The 15,473-nt window shown below is 45.5% G+C and overlaps 2 protein-coding genes across 4 annotated transcripts in view; one reads left to right on the forward strand and one right to left on the reverse strand.

Annotated features, from left to right (window-relative positions):
• Nucleotides 1-1,311: 1,311 nt before the first annotated feature.
• Nucleotides 1,312-15,473, reverse strand: part of LOC113607604 (uncharacterized) — a 118,584-nt gene continuing 104,422 nt past the window's right edge. The window contains exons 2-5 of the mRNA XM_027083102.1: nucleotides 14,808-15,132; nucleotides 7,932-8,042; nucleotides 2,907-3,034; nucleotides 1,312-1,967 (exon numbers count right to left, since the gene is read on the reverse strand). Of these exons, the coding sequence (XP_026938903.1) occupies nucleotides 1,408-1,967; nucleotides 2,907-3,034; nucleotides 7,932-7,945 (702 nt within the window). The 5' untranslated portion in view covers nucleotides 7,946-8,042; nucleotides 14,808-15,132 and the 3' untranslated portion in view covers nucleotides 1,312-1,407. The remainder of the gene's footprint in view (nucleotides 1,968-2,906; nucleotides 3,035-7,931; nucleotides 8,043-14,807; nucleotides 15,133-15,473) is intronic.
• The window catches only part of RGS17 (regulator of G protein signaling 17), an 88,136-nt gene continuing 86,184 nt past the window's right edge, over nucleotides 13,522-15,473 (forward strand). Inside the window, exon 1 of one of the 3 annotated variants that reach the window (XM_027083117.1) lies at nucleotides 13,522-13,658. The gene's annotated coding sequence lies outside the window, so the exon portion shown is untranslated. Of the gene's footprint in view, nucleotides 13,744-15,473 lie in introns of all 3 variants that reach the window. The other 2 variants (XM_027083142.1, XM_027083136.1) reach the window with 2 other exon arrangements.

Below are 15,473 nucleotides of genomic sequence, written 5' to 3' on the forward strand. Positions count from 1 at the left end.
TAAAGCGAGAGGCATGCGACTCTTCCTTTCACTTAAACATTTAGAGGCCATGGTAGGGTTATTAGTTGGCCTAATTTAAATACTGTTCTGTCACAGGGAATAGGGAGGCCTGAGGAGAGGGAGGGAGAAGGGGATGGCTGGTCAGTGGGTCAGTCAGAACACAAACGACACTTACTAAGTTTGTCAGGTTATATGCGCACAGTTTGTGGTGCCCCAAAACAGTTACAACAGTAACACCAAAGATCACTGATCACAGATCACCATGACAAGTATAGTAATAATGAAAATGTTTGATATATTGCAAGAATTACCAAAATGTGACACAGAGACATGAAGTGAGCAAATACTGTTGGAAAAATGACACCGATAGACCTGCTTGATGCAGGGCTGCCACAAACCTTTACTTGTAAAAAAAACGCAACATCTGTGAAGTGCAATGAATTGAAGCACAATAAAAAGAGGTATGCCTGTCTACAAGGAACCTGAGCATCATGGATGTTGCTATCTGTGGGCATCCTGAAATCCATAGCCCCATAGATACTGAGGGATGACTATACTAAAATGTCTATTAGCAGCAGAACAGATACATAAATGGTATATTATATTCATTGTATTACGGCATAGTATATTCTTACAATAGAATACTATATAGTAATGAAAATAGATCTACATCTCATGCGTCAACATGGATAAACTCAAAATCTAATATTAAGTGAAAAAAGCAAGTCACAAAAGAATACACACCGTTTAATTCTGTTTGTATAAAGTGTGAAAACAGGCAAAACTATACAAAATGTTTTTAGCAGTACATATATGTGGTAAGTAGAATAATGCCCCCTCCAAAGATGTCCTCCAAGGATGTAATCCTCCAAAACTGTTCATATATATCTTACTTGGTAAAAGAGACTTGGAGGATGTGGTCAACTTAAGGACCTTGAGATGGGGCGATCATCCGGGTGCGTCCAATCTAATTACATGGATCTTTAAAGGCAGAGAGTCTCTTCCAGCTGTGGTCAGAAGGAGACTAAGGGACAAAGTCACTTAGGGGGAGACTAAGTGTGACCAAGGAAGAAGGGTCAGAGAGATGCAGCATTACTAACTTTAAAGATGGAAGAAGGGGCTTCCCTGGTGGCGCGGTGGTTGAGAGTCCGCCTGCCGATGCAGGGACCGCGGGTTCTTGCCCCGGTCCGGGAGGATCCCACGTGCGCGGAGCGGCTGGGCCCGTGAGCCATGGCTGCTGAGCCTGCGCTTCCGGAGCCTGTGCTCCGCAGCGGGAGAGTCCACAGCAGTGAGAGGCCCACGCACCGCAAAAAAAAAAAAAAAAGATGTAAGAAGACGACGAGCCAAGGAATGTGGAAGCGTAATAGGGGCGGGGACCCTGGTGCAGCAGTTGGAGGTCCCTCCCTGTCAACTGTCAGCCTTGCAGGGGTCCTCATGGCAGACAGTGTGGTGAGAGGCGGATCGGGGTTCCCCCCGGGGCCCTCCAGGCCCTCTGGCCTCAGGTTGGCGGGCGAGCTGGGGGACCCCGGGGACAGGCGGGAGGCTGTGTCCTGCAGGGCTCTGGAGGCCTGGCCACAGCAATCCACGGGCCGGGCCCAGGCCTTGAAGCAGCAGCGAACCTCTCCCCCAGCCCCAGCTCTGTGACCTGATGGTAGTGGCCGTCTCCATGGGTCTCAGTCCGTGCAACCCAGCCTGCATCTGGGCTACCCGAGAAGCCTGAGGGCCGGCGGGGTCCTGGGCGCCTGGCTCCCTCAGTGATGATGGCTGGGCAGGGTCTGGGGACCTGGCCCTGAGGGAGCCGGCCACTGAGATCTGCCTCTTCAGCTGGGCCTCAGCACTGGCGAGAGGATGCAGACTGGGTGCTGGATGACCGCTCCCGGGCAGGGTAACCGGCCCTTGCAGGGACCCCCTCTTCTTAGCCAGGACCTGGACCTTGGAGGGCGACAGTTGAGCCTTGGGACCTTGCCCTTTTTGTCAGGACAGAGAATAACATTTGTTTTGGTGGAGGTTTACAGGAACATCATGACTTGACCTTGACCTGACCTCAAGAACAAAGGGTCTGACACCAAGGAGTCTGCAACAACTAACCACGCCCCTTCCTCACCTTTCCTGCAAAAGAGCTTTGCTGAAAGCTTTCGGGGAGTTCAGGGTTTCTAAGGCATGAGCCACTGTCTCCTTGCACGGCCCTGCAATAAACCTTTCTCTGCTCCAAACTCCCACGTTTTGGTTTCTTTGGCCTCACTGTGCGCTGGGCCCATGGACGTGCGTTCTGTAACAGGTGGTCTCTAGAAACTAGGCAAGAGAATGGACTCTCCCCTAGAGCGTCTAGAAAGAAATGCAGCCCTATTAAAACTTTGATTTTAGAGTCAGTGAAATCCATGTCAGAACCCAAACCTACAGAATTGTAAGATAATGTATTCGTATTTTTTAAGCCACGAGTTTGTGGTAATTTACTATGTCAGCAATAGAAAATGAACGCAATATACAGGTGCTAGGAATTTCTTTTAATATATAAGGATGCATTAACACAAAATCCAGAATCAGAGAGCATACTCAGGGGCAGCTGAGGTACTGGGAAATGTTTTAATTCTCAAAATGGTAAATGCGCGGCAGTTACTTTTATTATTGTTCATTAAATTGTGCATATACGTTATTATGAATGATATATTTTATGTATAAAAATATTTTTAAAGGCAAAGCCATAGACTAAGGGTGCTGCTCTAGGAGGAGCATCACCTTAGTACCCTGACTGGACATCTGCTAAGGTTGTAGATTTGCTCATCAACCCCATGACTAGGTGGATGACAGAGAGTACGAGTGACAGGATACCTCTCTGCACTCTCTACCCTTGGGGATAACAATATTGTGTGAATTTCTCATGATCGTGTGGACATCGTGAAACTTACCTATGTTGGAGCCAACTTGCTGGCATCCCAGCCAAGAGGACTTCCACTCAGTGAGAAGATTCCAGCCACAAGGGTCTGTGGGGAGACCATCAGTGGCAGGGCCTGGTGTGAGAGGGGTTGTGGAAGTGCTGGAAGAGATAGAAGGGAACTGTACATTGGGTGTCCCTGCACGGCCCTCCTAAGAACCCACACGTGCTCACAGACAGCAGCATCTGGACCTGTGCACCCAAATGAAAATGCCAGCCCATTCGTGTCTGTCTCCAAAGCACATACACCAACAAGGAGAGCACAGCAGCCAAGACCAGTTAAGTAAAGAGATGTTTGCCCTTTTCTCTACACTTCTCCTCCCTGACTCCTTCCAACCCGGTGGCTCCTAGAAAGAGGAGGTTGGGGACAGAGTGACAGAGCAGACTGTGCCCAGTCTTCATTCCAAGTCTCTGGTGCCAAGAGCCTGTCCTGCCTGGGAAGAAAAAGGGTTTTGAAAAAGCGAAAAACTTAAACTGGGCTGGGTGAGTTTAATCATGGAAAGTGACCAGGTAATTATGGAATCTGCCCAAGATATCATCAAGGAATGGTAAAAAGGGATTTGACACAGAAAGGTCAAATAAAAAACTGTCAACCTAGTATTCTACCAAACTGATACTGCTTAAAAAAAAAAAAAAAAGTAGATAGTGAAGTGTAGTGTTCAAGTTCAAAGCCAGTGGGGATTATACACCCTGCATCAAGTGCAATAGCTCAGCCACTCTTTGACCCTAGATAATTTATCTAGGCTTCTTTTTTTTTTTTTTACTTATCTGAAAATGTAGACTAAATCCCCCCAAAAGTATATCAGTTTTCTCAATTTCTAAAAAAAGATAATAGCACCTATTTTATAGAGTTTTGAGGGTTACATCAAATTATAGACATAAAGTAAACACCAGGGTGCTTGACACACAGTGGGCACTCATTGAATGTGAACTCAGATGACTGCCTGAGAGTTAGGGGACTCAGAACTCGGGAAGACTTTCTGGAAAGGGTGACTTCTGGGCTACAGGATGAGTAATAGCCTGCAGAGAGGGGGCCCTGGGGGCCCTGGGTGGTTGCTGGTGAACAAGGGGAAGTGAGAACCACATAAGCCAAGCAACAAAGCAGGAAGCAGAAGCACTGTGATGTTCGAGGGGTGGGGAAGGGATGGTGTACAAACATTTTCGTGTTCCTGGAGCATAAACTGTCAGTCAAGGAGAAAAGGCTGAAAAAGAGAAGTAAGGACAAGATCATGAAAGCCTCAAGGGCCCCACTTCTTATCCTCCCATGCTCTGCATCCCATAAAAAAGTCCAAACGTTTCAGTCATTATACATACAAGGTCCTTTGGGATCTGGCTCTGCCCACTTTTCAAAATTCAAAGGCTTATGCCGTGCACAGATAGACAGAGATTCCCCCACACCTAAGATTCCCTGAATGCATTGGAGGTGCCCTGTCACAGAGCTCTGTTCACATTATTCTCAATGCTTGAAACAGTCTTATTCCTCTTTCATGTGGTAAATTCCTTCTTTCAAATTTAATGCAGTTGGCACCACCAATGGGAAGCCTTGTCATCCTTTTTGGGTTTTTTTGCGGTACGCGGGCCTCTCACCGTTGTGGCCTCTCCCGTTGCGGAGCACAGGCTCCGGACGCGCAGGCTCAGCGGCCATGGCTCACGGGCCCAGCCGCTCCGCGGCATGTGGGATCTTCCCGGACCGGGGCACGAACCCGTGTCCCCTGCATCGGCAGGCGGACTCTCAACCACTGCGCCACCAAGGAAGCCCCATCCTTTTGTTTTAATTCAACAAATATTTACCGGTACTTCTTCATATGTGGCACTGAGCAAGATGATGAGGAAGTCAAGTCCTTGCCCACAAGAAACGAAAGGCTCATGAGGGAGATGACCAAATAAATAGACAATGACTAAACAATATTATGACTCAGATCAGTACAGGGCGCTTGGAGAGTCCTAGACATCTAACCCAAGCCCCTGAGATCAGAGAATGTCTCCCTCATGCCAAGGATTCTCTCCCTGGTTCCTATCACTGCCACTTAGACTGCTAGGAGATGTAGGAGGGGGAAGAGAAGAAAGTGAAGGCGTGATAAAACTGATTGTGCTTTCGTATGTGTCAGAAGCTATGATAAAGCACTTTCCATGAACGTCTTATGTAATCCTCGCAACAATCCTATAAAACGTCTAGCTATTGTTCCCATTTCAAAGATGAATACACTCAAGCCACAGAGGTAAATCAACTTGCCAGTGTCACCCAGCTAGTGAAGGGGAGAGCTGAACCTCTAGCCTCCATCAGATTAATTCCAATTCCCGGCCGTAAAACACTGCACCGTGCTCTTTGTATAGCAGCAAAATGTCTCCGTTTTTAAAAGATGATTGTAGATGGAGGGCGATGATCGCAATTCACTGTAAATATGGTTTACGTGTCTGCCTTCCTCATTAGGCCACATCCTTCTAGACTCTGGGAGATTCTCTAGGACATAGGAAATAGAGCTTATGTATTATTCACCTATTACCTATGGTCTCCAACAGGTAGAGGACTCAGAATTAGCCCTCAGTAAATGTTAATTTAATGCATGAATGCAGATATGAATGAATGAATCCTTAAATGAATGAATTATCTTAAGAGCTGGAAAGACGTGAACACATGGGAAAAGCCACAGAGCTTTAGGGGATGGTCACAGCAGGGAACAGGCAAGGGTCCAGGCCAAGATGGCAAGTTGCTAGCGTCAGAGAGGTCCAATGGTAGGCAACAGGCAGATGTCCTGGCTCCTAGGCAGATCTCGGTGTCAAGAACTTGGCAATAGGAAATAGATGGGCAAGCAGACGGGCAGGTGGTTGGCAGCAAGGGCTTTGGAAGCAGGTAGCAGGTAGTGCAGCACGAAAGCAGGACCTCATTTCTTTTAAGAACTTGAGTAATAGAGTGGCACTCCTATTCTAGACCGCCAAAGTAGGCATTCAGAGGCAAAAGGAGCAGAAACAAAAGGAGACGATCTGAAGCCAGGATTCAAGGTCAGAGCTGCACCAAGAGAGGCTATAGATGCAGATCCAGCAGGCTCTGCCTGCAGGTCTCTCGGTATTGCCTCTTTCTGGAAACCTCTTGCTCTTTGGACCAAGAGGCCCTGTTGGATAAGCCTGTTTATAGTAATTTATTGGTCTGAGCTGTGGGGATAGGCGGGCTGTGGAAGAAGGACGTCCAGCACATCATTATTAAAGGAAAGTTTCAGTGATCAGGCCAAAACTAGTGGGGTCATCCTTGATTCCTCAAATTCTTTTACACCACACATCCAACCAGTCAGCAAATCCTGTAAACTCCACTTCGAAAGTGTATCAAGCATCTGACTGCTCCTGAAGACTTCCACTGGTACGACTCTGGTCCACACCACCATCATTCCCCATGGAGTCAACTGCAATAGTCCCCTAACCCCACTGCTGGCTTCTGTTCTTGCCCTCGTCCCCCAGGCCATAGCCAGAGTGGTCCTATTCTCATTTTGCCCCATTTTCTATTTGGTTGTTGTCTTTTTCTTATTGATAATTAGTAGTTTTTTAGGAAATTGTGTTATATACACATTGCAAATAATCTTCTCAGAGGCTATGGCTTCCTTCGTGGCACTCCTTTATTCAGAACCCTCTGATAGCTCTCCAATTCTCCAAAAGTATAAGCCAACATCCTGAGCTACGAGGCAGTACATGATTACCTTCTCTTTCTCTTTCTAACCTCATCTCATACAACTCCCCCCATGTGTTCATTGCTGTTGTGACTATGACAGACAAACTCTCACCTCAGGGCCTTTGCACTGGCTGATACCTCTGCTGGAATGTTCTTTCTCCAGGTATCCACTAACTCAATTTCTTGCTTCCTTTGTATCTTTTCTCAAATATCACCTTCTCAGTGAGGCCTTTTTGCTACCCTATGTACAATTTCAGAATCCTTTCCAACTCACATGCCCACACACAGTCCTCTTTTACTGATTTACTTTTCCCCCATATCACTTTTAATTATCTAACTTACTATACATTTTATGTATTTACCTTGATTTGTGCTTGTCTCTATTACTAGAATATAAGCTCCATATGGTTAGGGATTCCTATTTGTTTTGCTCCTTGCTTCGGAACTTGTCAAGGAGCTTTTCAGAGCCTTTAATATGCATTTATCAAATCCCAAGAAAGAAATTCAGAGGTCAATTTGCATTATCCCAGCTTATTTATCAAGTGAATTTATTGTTTCCAGAGTACTGACTTTAAAGGGAAAACAACAGTTTGAGAGTTCTTCGAGAACTATTGTCCTGAATATAGACAGTTCCCCCTTTTTCAAATTCCTTTGACTCCTAATTGACTAGAAGAGAAATTTCAAATACTAGACAAATATAACATATCAGCTATTGCTAATTATCACCATCATATTTCTTCCTTAATCTTAGATGTGGCCTCAGAATTCTACTCAACACAGTACTAGTCGTAGTTAGTTAGAGTTGGTGTGGAGATGAAATGAATTTGTCATATCTGAGATTTTAACTCCTCTCCCACCACAGTGTAGCCTCAACTGACATTTAAAACTTTATTACGTTATATAACTAAGCCATACTAATCAAGTTTTCCTATACATATCCTGTAATTCTCACTGAACCAACACACAATCTTGATACCACATTGTGGTTTCCAACCCAAATGCCGTTCTGCACATCTCAGCATATACAATTGGTCTCTATTCTTTGCTGGTCACTCAGAGGGCCACAGTCACTCATAAGCACATGAGCATGATCTCTCTGGACTCTATGCTACTCACCACTTCATTTCTTATGTTCTGATTCGTCTACGCAACCCTCACAGAGCCCTGCATAATGCCTTGCACATTGAAGGTGCTTAATATTTTCTAAGTAGCCGTCAACCAAAAGTATAACCAGTAACTTTCTATTTAAATATGTTATATGCTCAATCTCTCCTCTGAATCCTTATTGCAAATCTGCAAGCCATTCTAAACCAGTCCCGTGCAATACAAAGAAAGTTTTACGTGTGCAATTCCATGGGCTGCTTTGATCCTGTATCATTTCTATGCTGTGCAGTTAAGAGTTCTGACTGTAAAACATACAATTTCCTTTTTCATCATTCTCTGGCCGACCTCCTGGAAAGAAAAGATAAAAGCGCATTATCTTAAGTGTTCTCATTGATTTCCTCTGGCAACTTCATGTATGTAAAGCCTATCTCACTTGATTATAAATTCTCAATGAAAGGTACTATATTTTCCACTGCATTTCTATTCCCCAGAATGTCAATACAGATGCTTTCTAAGAGCTTTGTAAGTGAATGGGTGAATGAATGAATGAAGAGATGGAAGAGACTCGAATAGGCAATCATTCAGGATTAGGTAAATGCTACTAATATTCAAATGTGAAGACAGGTGGGACTGTAAAGTATTTTCATATCATATTTTAACATATTCACGCTGTAAAACTAGTTCACAGAAAATCAAGAAATCATGGAGACATTAAGAAGCCTTTTGCAATGGGAGTATAGATTTTTCTGATCTGCAACTTATGTATATTTCAACATGGAACTAAAAATTAGTCACCTGGGCCCTTCTGGATACTAGATATCTTTAGCAAACTGTCCCTCTCCATATATACAAAGATCTGTGTTGACTTTATGCACCTCTGACTTCATACTTGCTCTGTCATGAACCAAAACATAGTAAAGATGGTGAGAAATTAAACCACTGCCTGTCTCCCCTCTTCCTTCCATCCAGCTCTGGAAGTAGGTCTGACAAAGCAGAAGCCTATTCCATAATCCCACAACCGTCATCTACGGGCCTTTAACAATCTCAAAATAACACAACATGGACCATTAAGTTCTGGAACTTTTCTCCATCCACAAAGAATCTGACTGTAATCATTGATCATCATCATATTCTCTAAGTGAGATAAACATTTCACTCTTTTTCCATGGAGGAGCAGAGGACTGTTGTCCAACATTGCATGATAGATCTGTTGTACCAAACAGAGCGTGAGTATGCAGAGTTCATCTACTGAGAAATTCTATAAAGTACTTAGTGTGACTCAAAAACAGCTCTACCTTGTCAAGGCATTGTGGGAATGGCTTGACGATATAGAATTTATGGTGTACAAAATTGGGCATAACTGATAAAAATCACATGAAGGTGTTTATATCTACTTCAGTGGACTCATTCAATTGAAATGTGAAAAATGCCAATTACCCTATAAAATCACTAATGCTATTCTGAAAGAATAATATTGAGCCCTTTAAGTTCAATGATGGTCAGTTAAACAATTAAGGAGACATTAATAACTAATGATTTATTTAAAAATAAAGTATATATAAAATATGTAACCCTAATTATATCTCATTTTATATATTTGGGAGGCAGACTGCCTTGTCTTTCTTTCCTTTCTCTCACCTTCTTCAAATGTTAATGAAGAAATACAAGTATTTGTTTTTTTGTCTCCTCTGATTCTGCACACTTCTTTTTTTTATCACTTTTTAAAAATTGAAGTATAGTTGATTTACAATGTTGTGTTAGTGTCAGGTGTACAGCAAAGTGACTTAGTTTCCATCTAAATAATTTCCCTGAGAAGAGCCTGTTTTCAAAGTTTGAATGAAACTAGCCGAAGAAACATGAGGAGCCCCACTTACTAAAAATAAAGAAAAAGCATGTGTAAGCGGTCATATTTTAGCTATCCTTCCACACGTCACTCTGGAGAAGTCTGCCCAGATGGTGCAGTCAGGGTTTCCTAGATTCAAACGAACTTCTTCCTTTTCCCTCCACTTTTCAAAGGTAAAGCAGATGTTTTTAAATAAATGAGCATGTGGGAAAAGAGAGAATAAAATGTAAAGATGTTACATAATTTCCTTCTGAAATAACCTTTGGAGGATACCAAACTAACTGAGGTAGATTCCATGTCTCCTAATGATGACAAATACCCTTAATTATGAGTAAATGTGCTATAAATATTATGATGCTCTGTGTTTTTCCAGTATCTCGTCTGCACATACTTTGTCTTCAAACCTTCTGTCTGCCTCCTATAGCAAAATCTGCTGCTGCATCCAGATTCTCTCTACTTGAAAAACACACTCGTAATATCATGGAAATATTCATGATCAAATGCTGCTTTTCATATCTACCACACAGCTGTTTAGTGATGAGCTCTGAAATTCTGTATAAAGAGAAGAGAAGGCATCCCCATGGCCAAAATAAACTGAAATCCGTTTCTGAGTCACTTATAATCATTTTATATAACATTTACATTTTTTGCAAAAAACTTGAAGACATAATGCCAGGCTGTAGTAGACATTAATAAAGTTTATTTAGTTGAATTATTGACCTATCCATCATTTGATATCATTGGAACTCCAGATATTTCCTAAGACCCAGATATACACACGGAGGCTGCAAGTGATGAAGGTCATTAAAGCAGTGGCTGGTTCCACCCATCTCTCTAACACTCAGAACATGGCGACGTGTCCAGTTCCTAGAGTGCTATCACTGAAGATTCTGGCTAATACACAAAGGATTACACAACAAGCTACAATCAGGAAAGAAAGTCACCAAGAGGTTGCATTTGAATTCAGCAAGTAAATGAGTAGCAGAACAGCCAAGTTGTCATAGGTGCAAACAATTGCCCCAACAGCCATTATTACAACTTAGGGAAGTTCACAGAAGCAAGATGTCTTTCTTATCAGGTATGTTTGTTTTAAAGTTGGTTCTAGGAACACTACTTTGGCATCTAGTTGAGATGTGTATCATTCCATGGAGCCGTTTTTGACAGGATGGACAGGGGAAACAATATGGTCTACCTGCGCACTTCTGGGAACCAACAGATTCTGACAGGCAGTAGTGAGGTCCAAGAAGAAGTGTCAGGAAAAATAAAGAAAACTTTTTAAGTGTGTTATTTATTCATTCAGTCATGCATTCATTCACTAAATACTTACTGAGTATGCACGATGTGTCAAATCCCATTCTGGGCATTAGAGATAAAACAATGAAAAATGTAGGGAACCCTCTTGAGAGACTCTATCGTAGAGGGGGATGAGGAGATAATAAACAAGTAAACAAATGCAAGCTGATTCAGATAGTGAAAAATGTCTGGAAGAAAATAAAGCAAGGCGATCCGACAGAGAAGAACACTGGAGCAGATTACATTGGGTGGTTGGTTAGATAAGGCCTATCTGAGTAGGTGATATCTGAGCGGAGACCTGTGGGATATTTAGGAACCTACTATGGGGGAGGGGGGGCGAGTAGAGGATTCCAGACAAAAAGAACAGCAAGTACTGTAAGTTAGACTTATTCAAGAAACAGGCCGATGTGGCTATAGAACACGTAGACTGGGACAATATTAAATAGATACTTCTATGCTGTGCTAAGGATTAGGGTTTGTACTTAAAGTGCCATGAAATCTCATTGGGGAGTTGAAAGCTGAAGCATGACGTGATCTGGTTATGTTTGCAAAAGATCACGCAGCTATTGTTTGGAGAACGTGTTGACAGAGGCTTAGACTAAGGTTATACCAATGGGAAGGGAGAAAAGTAGGTGAATTGGGGCTACATTTTGGAGACAACATGACATGCTAATTAATTGGATGTATGGGTGAAAGAGACAAAGCAAGGATAACTTCTAAATTTTTGTCTGGAGTGACTGTGTGGAAACAGAAGAGAAATGGGTTTGGAGGGGTTAGATATTTGGAGTTCTGCCTTTGAGGTGCCTGTTAAACATAATAATACTATCTATCTTGTAGAGAAAACAAGAAATCTATGTGAAACATTTACATCAGAACTTGGCACACAGTAATTGTTCAGTAAAAGCTATTATAATTATCTTCAAGTGAAGATGTAAAAGTAGTTGACATAAAAGAGCTCTGGAAGAGGTCAGATGGAGATATAAATCTGGGAGTTATACAGAATTCAGTGATGCTCACACCACTTTTTTTTTTTTTTTTTTTTTTTTGCTGTACGCGGGCCTCTCACCGTTGTGGCCTCTCGCGTTGCGGAGCACAGGCTCCGAACGCGCAGGCTCAGCGGCCATGGCTCACGGGCCCAGCCGCTCCGCGGCATGTGGGATCTTCCCTGACCGGGGCACGAACTCGTGTCCCCTGCATCGGCAGGCGGACTCTCAAGCACTGCGCCACCAGCGAAGCCCCTCAAACCATTTTTGATGAAGGACTTTTTTATTTTCAATGCACCGTGCGTGGACCAATACTTTTGTAAAATCCAACAAAAATGAGTTACTTTACAAATAAAATAAAACATACAAAGTCCAACTAGCTAATGTGCTTGGATGCCAAGGCAACGCCAAACTGCTATAAAAGTTTCTAAGTCTTCTTCTCAATTTCTAAACATATCGCTCATTAGAGAGCAATAAAGAACAATTTGCAGACCAGCACAAGCCCAGCACAAGCACTTTGAAGATCACTAGTACTCAGAAGCAGGGTGTAGCTAGAGAGGAAGGTCCTAGAGCAAGCCGAGACACAGTGCAGTCAAGTAGGGGTGGAGGTGGGGGAAGTCTAGGAGGGTGTTCAGTAAAGGAGCGTGAAATAATAACGCTGTTTGAATGCATAAGCACACAAGCATTGGGAAACCATATACACTTACAAGTAATCAGTTTTAAATAGGTATAAGAAAAAAAGCCTAATCATTCCTGCCAGGAACTCTCTCCTCTTCCCACAGATGCCACATCTGAAGAGAAAGACACCCGGTTCCCTAATTCATCCTCACACACACTTCAATCTAATCATCGGAGGTGCAATCTAGCGCTGAGGATGCATTAAGTATCCAAAGCTCCTTCACTACCAAGCTGGGCTCCGCTTGGGAGCAGCACAATTATCAGACCTGATCGCTATGGAGCTGTCCGCGAAGGATGCTTCAGGCCCCAAGCATCAACATCTCTGTTAGTAAGTCACTACTCTTGCCCTGTCATCAGCATCTCTCACTCAAAACTCTGGCTCCAGGGGTCCTGACGTCTGAGACAGAACATATGCCCCAGATCCGAGAGCATCTGTGATCATTCTTAGGGAAAAGGGTCAGATTCTGGCTGAGGACTTCAATAAAGTAAAGAACCCTTGATAAAGTCGAGTCTTCTGGTAAGCAACTTTTGCTTAACTTCCTACTTCTTTGAACCCTCACGCAGGGACTGCCTCCACTGGGACCCCGCCGCTGCACCTGTTTTGTTCCTTAAAGACAGGATTCTGGTTTCAAACATTCGCCTGAAGCGCAGGGAAAAATAACGCGGGCTGCGGGTGAACGTGAAGTTGAATGAGCCTGGGCGCGAGAGACTCTCTCATCAAGGGAGGTTCCCAGGTCTCCAAGGTGCCCGCGAAGCCGCGGACCCCCGGCGCCGGAGCCCGGAGCTGCAACCAAGCCCCTCCGCGCCGTGGGCGCCGAGCCGAGGCGAGCGCGCTTGGGCCTGGCGGCCAGGGAGGGGCGGAGGCGCGCCGTGACTCAAGCGGTCGCACCCCCAGGGAAGAAGCGGCACCTCTGGCCGAGCCGGGCGAGGGGCTGCGCCCGCCCGCGGGGCGCATGCGCGCTGCCGAGAGGCTCCCGCTCCCTCCCCGCCCACCTCTCCCTCCTCCCCCTCCCCCACCACTCCCTCCTCGCCTCTCTTCCCTTCTCCTCGCCAGCGGGGAGCTGAAGTTGGGCGGATGGCAGCAAACCGGCTCCGCTAGAGGACCGAGCAGCTCAGCCTCGCGCCCCCGGACCCATCGGTGCGCTGCCCACACCTCCAGGCGACTGGGTAAGATGTTGCCTCTGATACCGAGCGGTGCTAAGTAAATGACATCAAAATGTCTGCTCTGCACCGATGGATGAATCTTTTAAAGGTGTGTGGGGGGGTGCGGAGGTGAAGGAAAGAGGGGGTGGAGAGTGCAACTGCCTGTGCCCGGGCGGGGCAGTCAGCCGGCGCGGGGGTCTCGGCGCTGCCCGCGGCGCCGCGGGAGGAAGCCCGGGCCGCGCCGCTGCTTTGGGAAGTTGGATCCCGCGTTGCAGCCTCTGCGCGGTCCGCTCGTCGCCCTCCGGCTGCTGCGGACCGGCTGGGCGAGTGTCCTGCCGGCCCAGGGAACCTTCAGTCGGGTCCCCGGCGGAGAGCTGGGCGCCTTGGGGATCCAGCAACGAGGGCCGGGAGCGGCGGGAGACCCCGCGGGGCGCGAGGACCTGCCGATTGGGGTGGCTGTTTGTTAGAAAACCGAATGTGAAATTAACAGTGTCCAATCGACCGATCACCTCGGGGTGGTATTTTCTCTTGCTTCACCTTTGGGAAAATGCAAGTGGTGAAGGTGTGAGCCAAAGGGGGTGCAAAAATGCATACCTTGAGCATCGATAAAATATCGGAGGTGTGTGGGTAGGGGGCGGGGGCCTCTTTTGTTCTTTCCCCTCCCTCTGGTCGGAGGGAAGGGAGTTCTAGTGTGCACGGCTTGAGGTGGGTTTCACAGCCTTCGAGGGGGCGAGGAGGTGGAACGCCTGCCAACCCCCTAGCCGCTGCCCGGGTGGGTGTATCCGAGGCTCTCTTGCTAGAGGTGATGATGATTCTTTTCATTATCGATAGAATTACAGTTTAACAGCGGCTTACCCGCCAGCCTTCCTCCTCTCCCTCTTCTCGTGCTGCGGCAGAGGCTGGGTGCAGACACTCGGCCGTTTCCTCTACTCCCTACCTCCCTTTCTCTGTGAAAAATGTCGGAGGACTTGAGGATGGCGGAGAGACAGAGCTGGCCTCGGCAGCCGCGGAGGGGAGATGCTCCTCGCGAGCGGGAGGCTGCTGGCAGGGCGTCCCGGGCAGCCCGCGCAGCCTCAGGAGTCGCTGGGCTCCTGGAGACAGAGCAAGGGTCGCCCGGCCAAACAGATGCCAGCCGTGCGGGGACCCGCCCTGCGCCCCGGGGCACCCACTCACCTGGGACAATCTCGGTCGCTCCGGCAAGACTGATCCTGGCTCCTGGCATAGTAGTTTTCCTAACCACTCTGACCCTTCGATAAACGTTTCCTTACTTAAAAGAGTCACTTGAAGGTTTGTCTAGAGAACTTTGCAATCTTCCCACAGTTGTTTCTTTTTCTTTTGAAAAATCGTTTTACAGCCAGACTATTTCCATCATGGGGTGGCTATCACAGACAATAGAGAGAAATCTTGTAGTTGGATTCCCATTTAGCATAAGCGTTTCTGAGACTGCCATCTGCATTTCCGGCGTTCATACATACTGGTTTTCCTGGTGATGAACCCTCTGAAAATCATTTAATTGGAGAAATGAGAAACAATTTTCACCCCTGTAATGAAAAATAATGTTTTTCTCTCGGTTTCATAGCTGCTAGACATTATGTGTGTTTAATACTTTTGAAAGCTGTGGAACACTTTGGGTAAATTGTATTTGTTTCTAAAATCCTTTGTGGCAACAATAGCAGGTATCTATGAAATATACACTTTGCACTGATATCTAATGAAAAGGTGGTTTGTACTCATAAATTCAAATGAATGAGCAGTTTGACCTCCTCCAGTTAAGTTACTATTATTAAGCTGTTTCTTCTGTTAACAAGAGCTAAAACAGTAATTAGCACACTCATGGGA

Source organism: Aethalodelphis obliquidens, unplaced genomic scaffold (genome assembly GCF_003676395.1).
Source record: "Aethalodelphis obliquidens isolate GAN/ISIS:26980383/991018 unplaced genomic scaffold, ASM367639v1 scaffold3, whole genome shotgun sequence".
In the NCBI taxonomy this organism is placed as follows: Eukaryota; Metazoa; Chordata; class Mammalia; order Artiodactyla; family Delphinidae; genus Aethalodelphis; species Aethalodelphis obliquidens.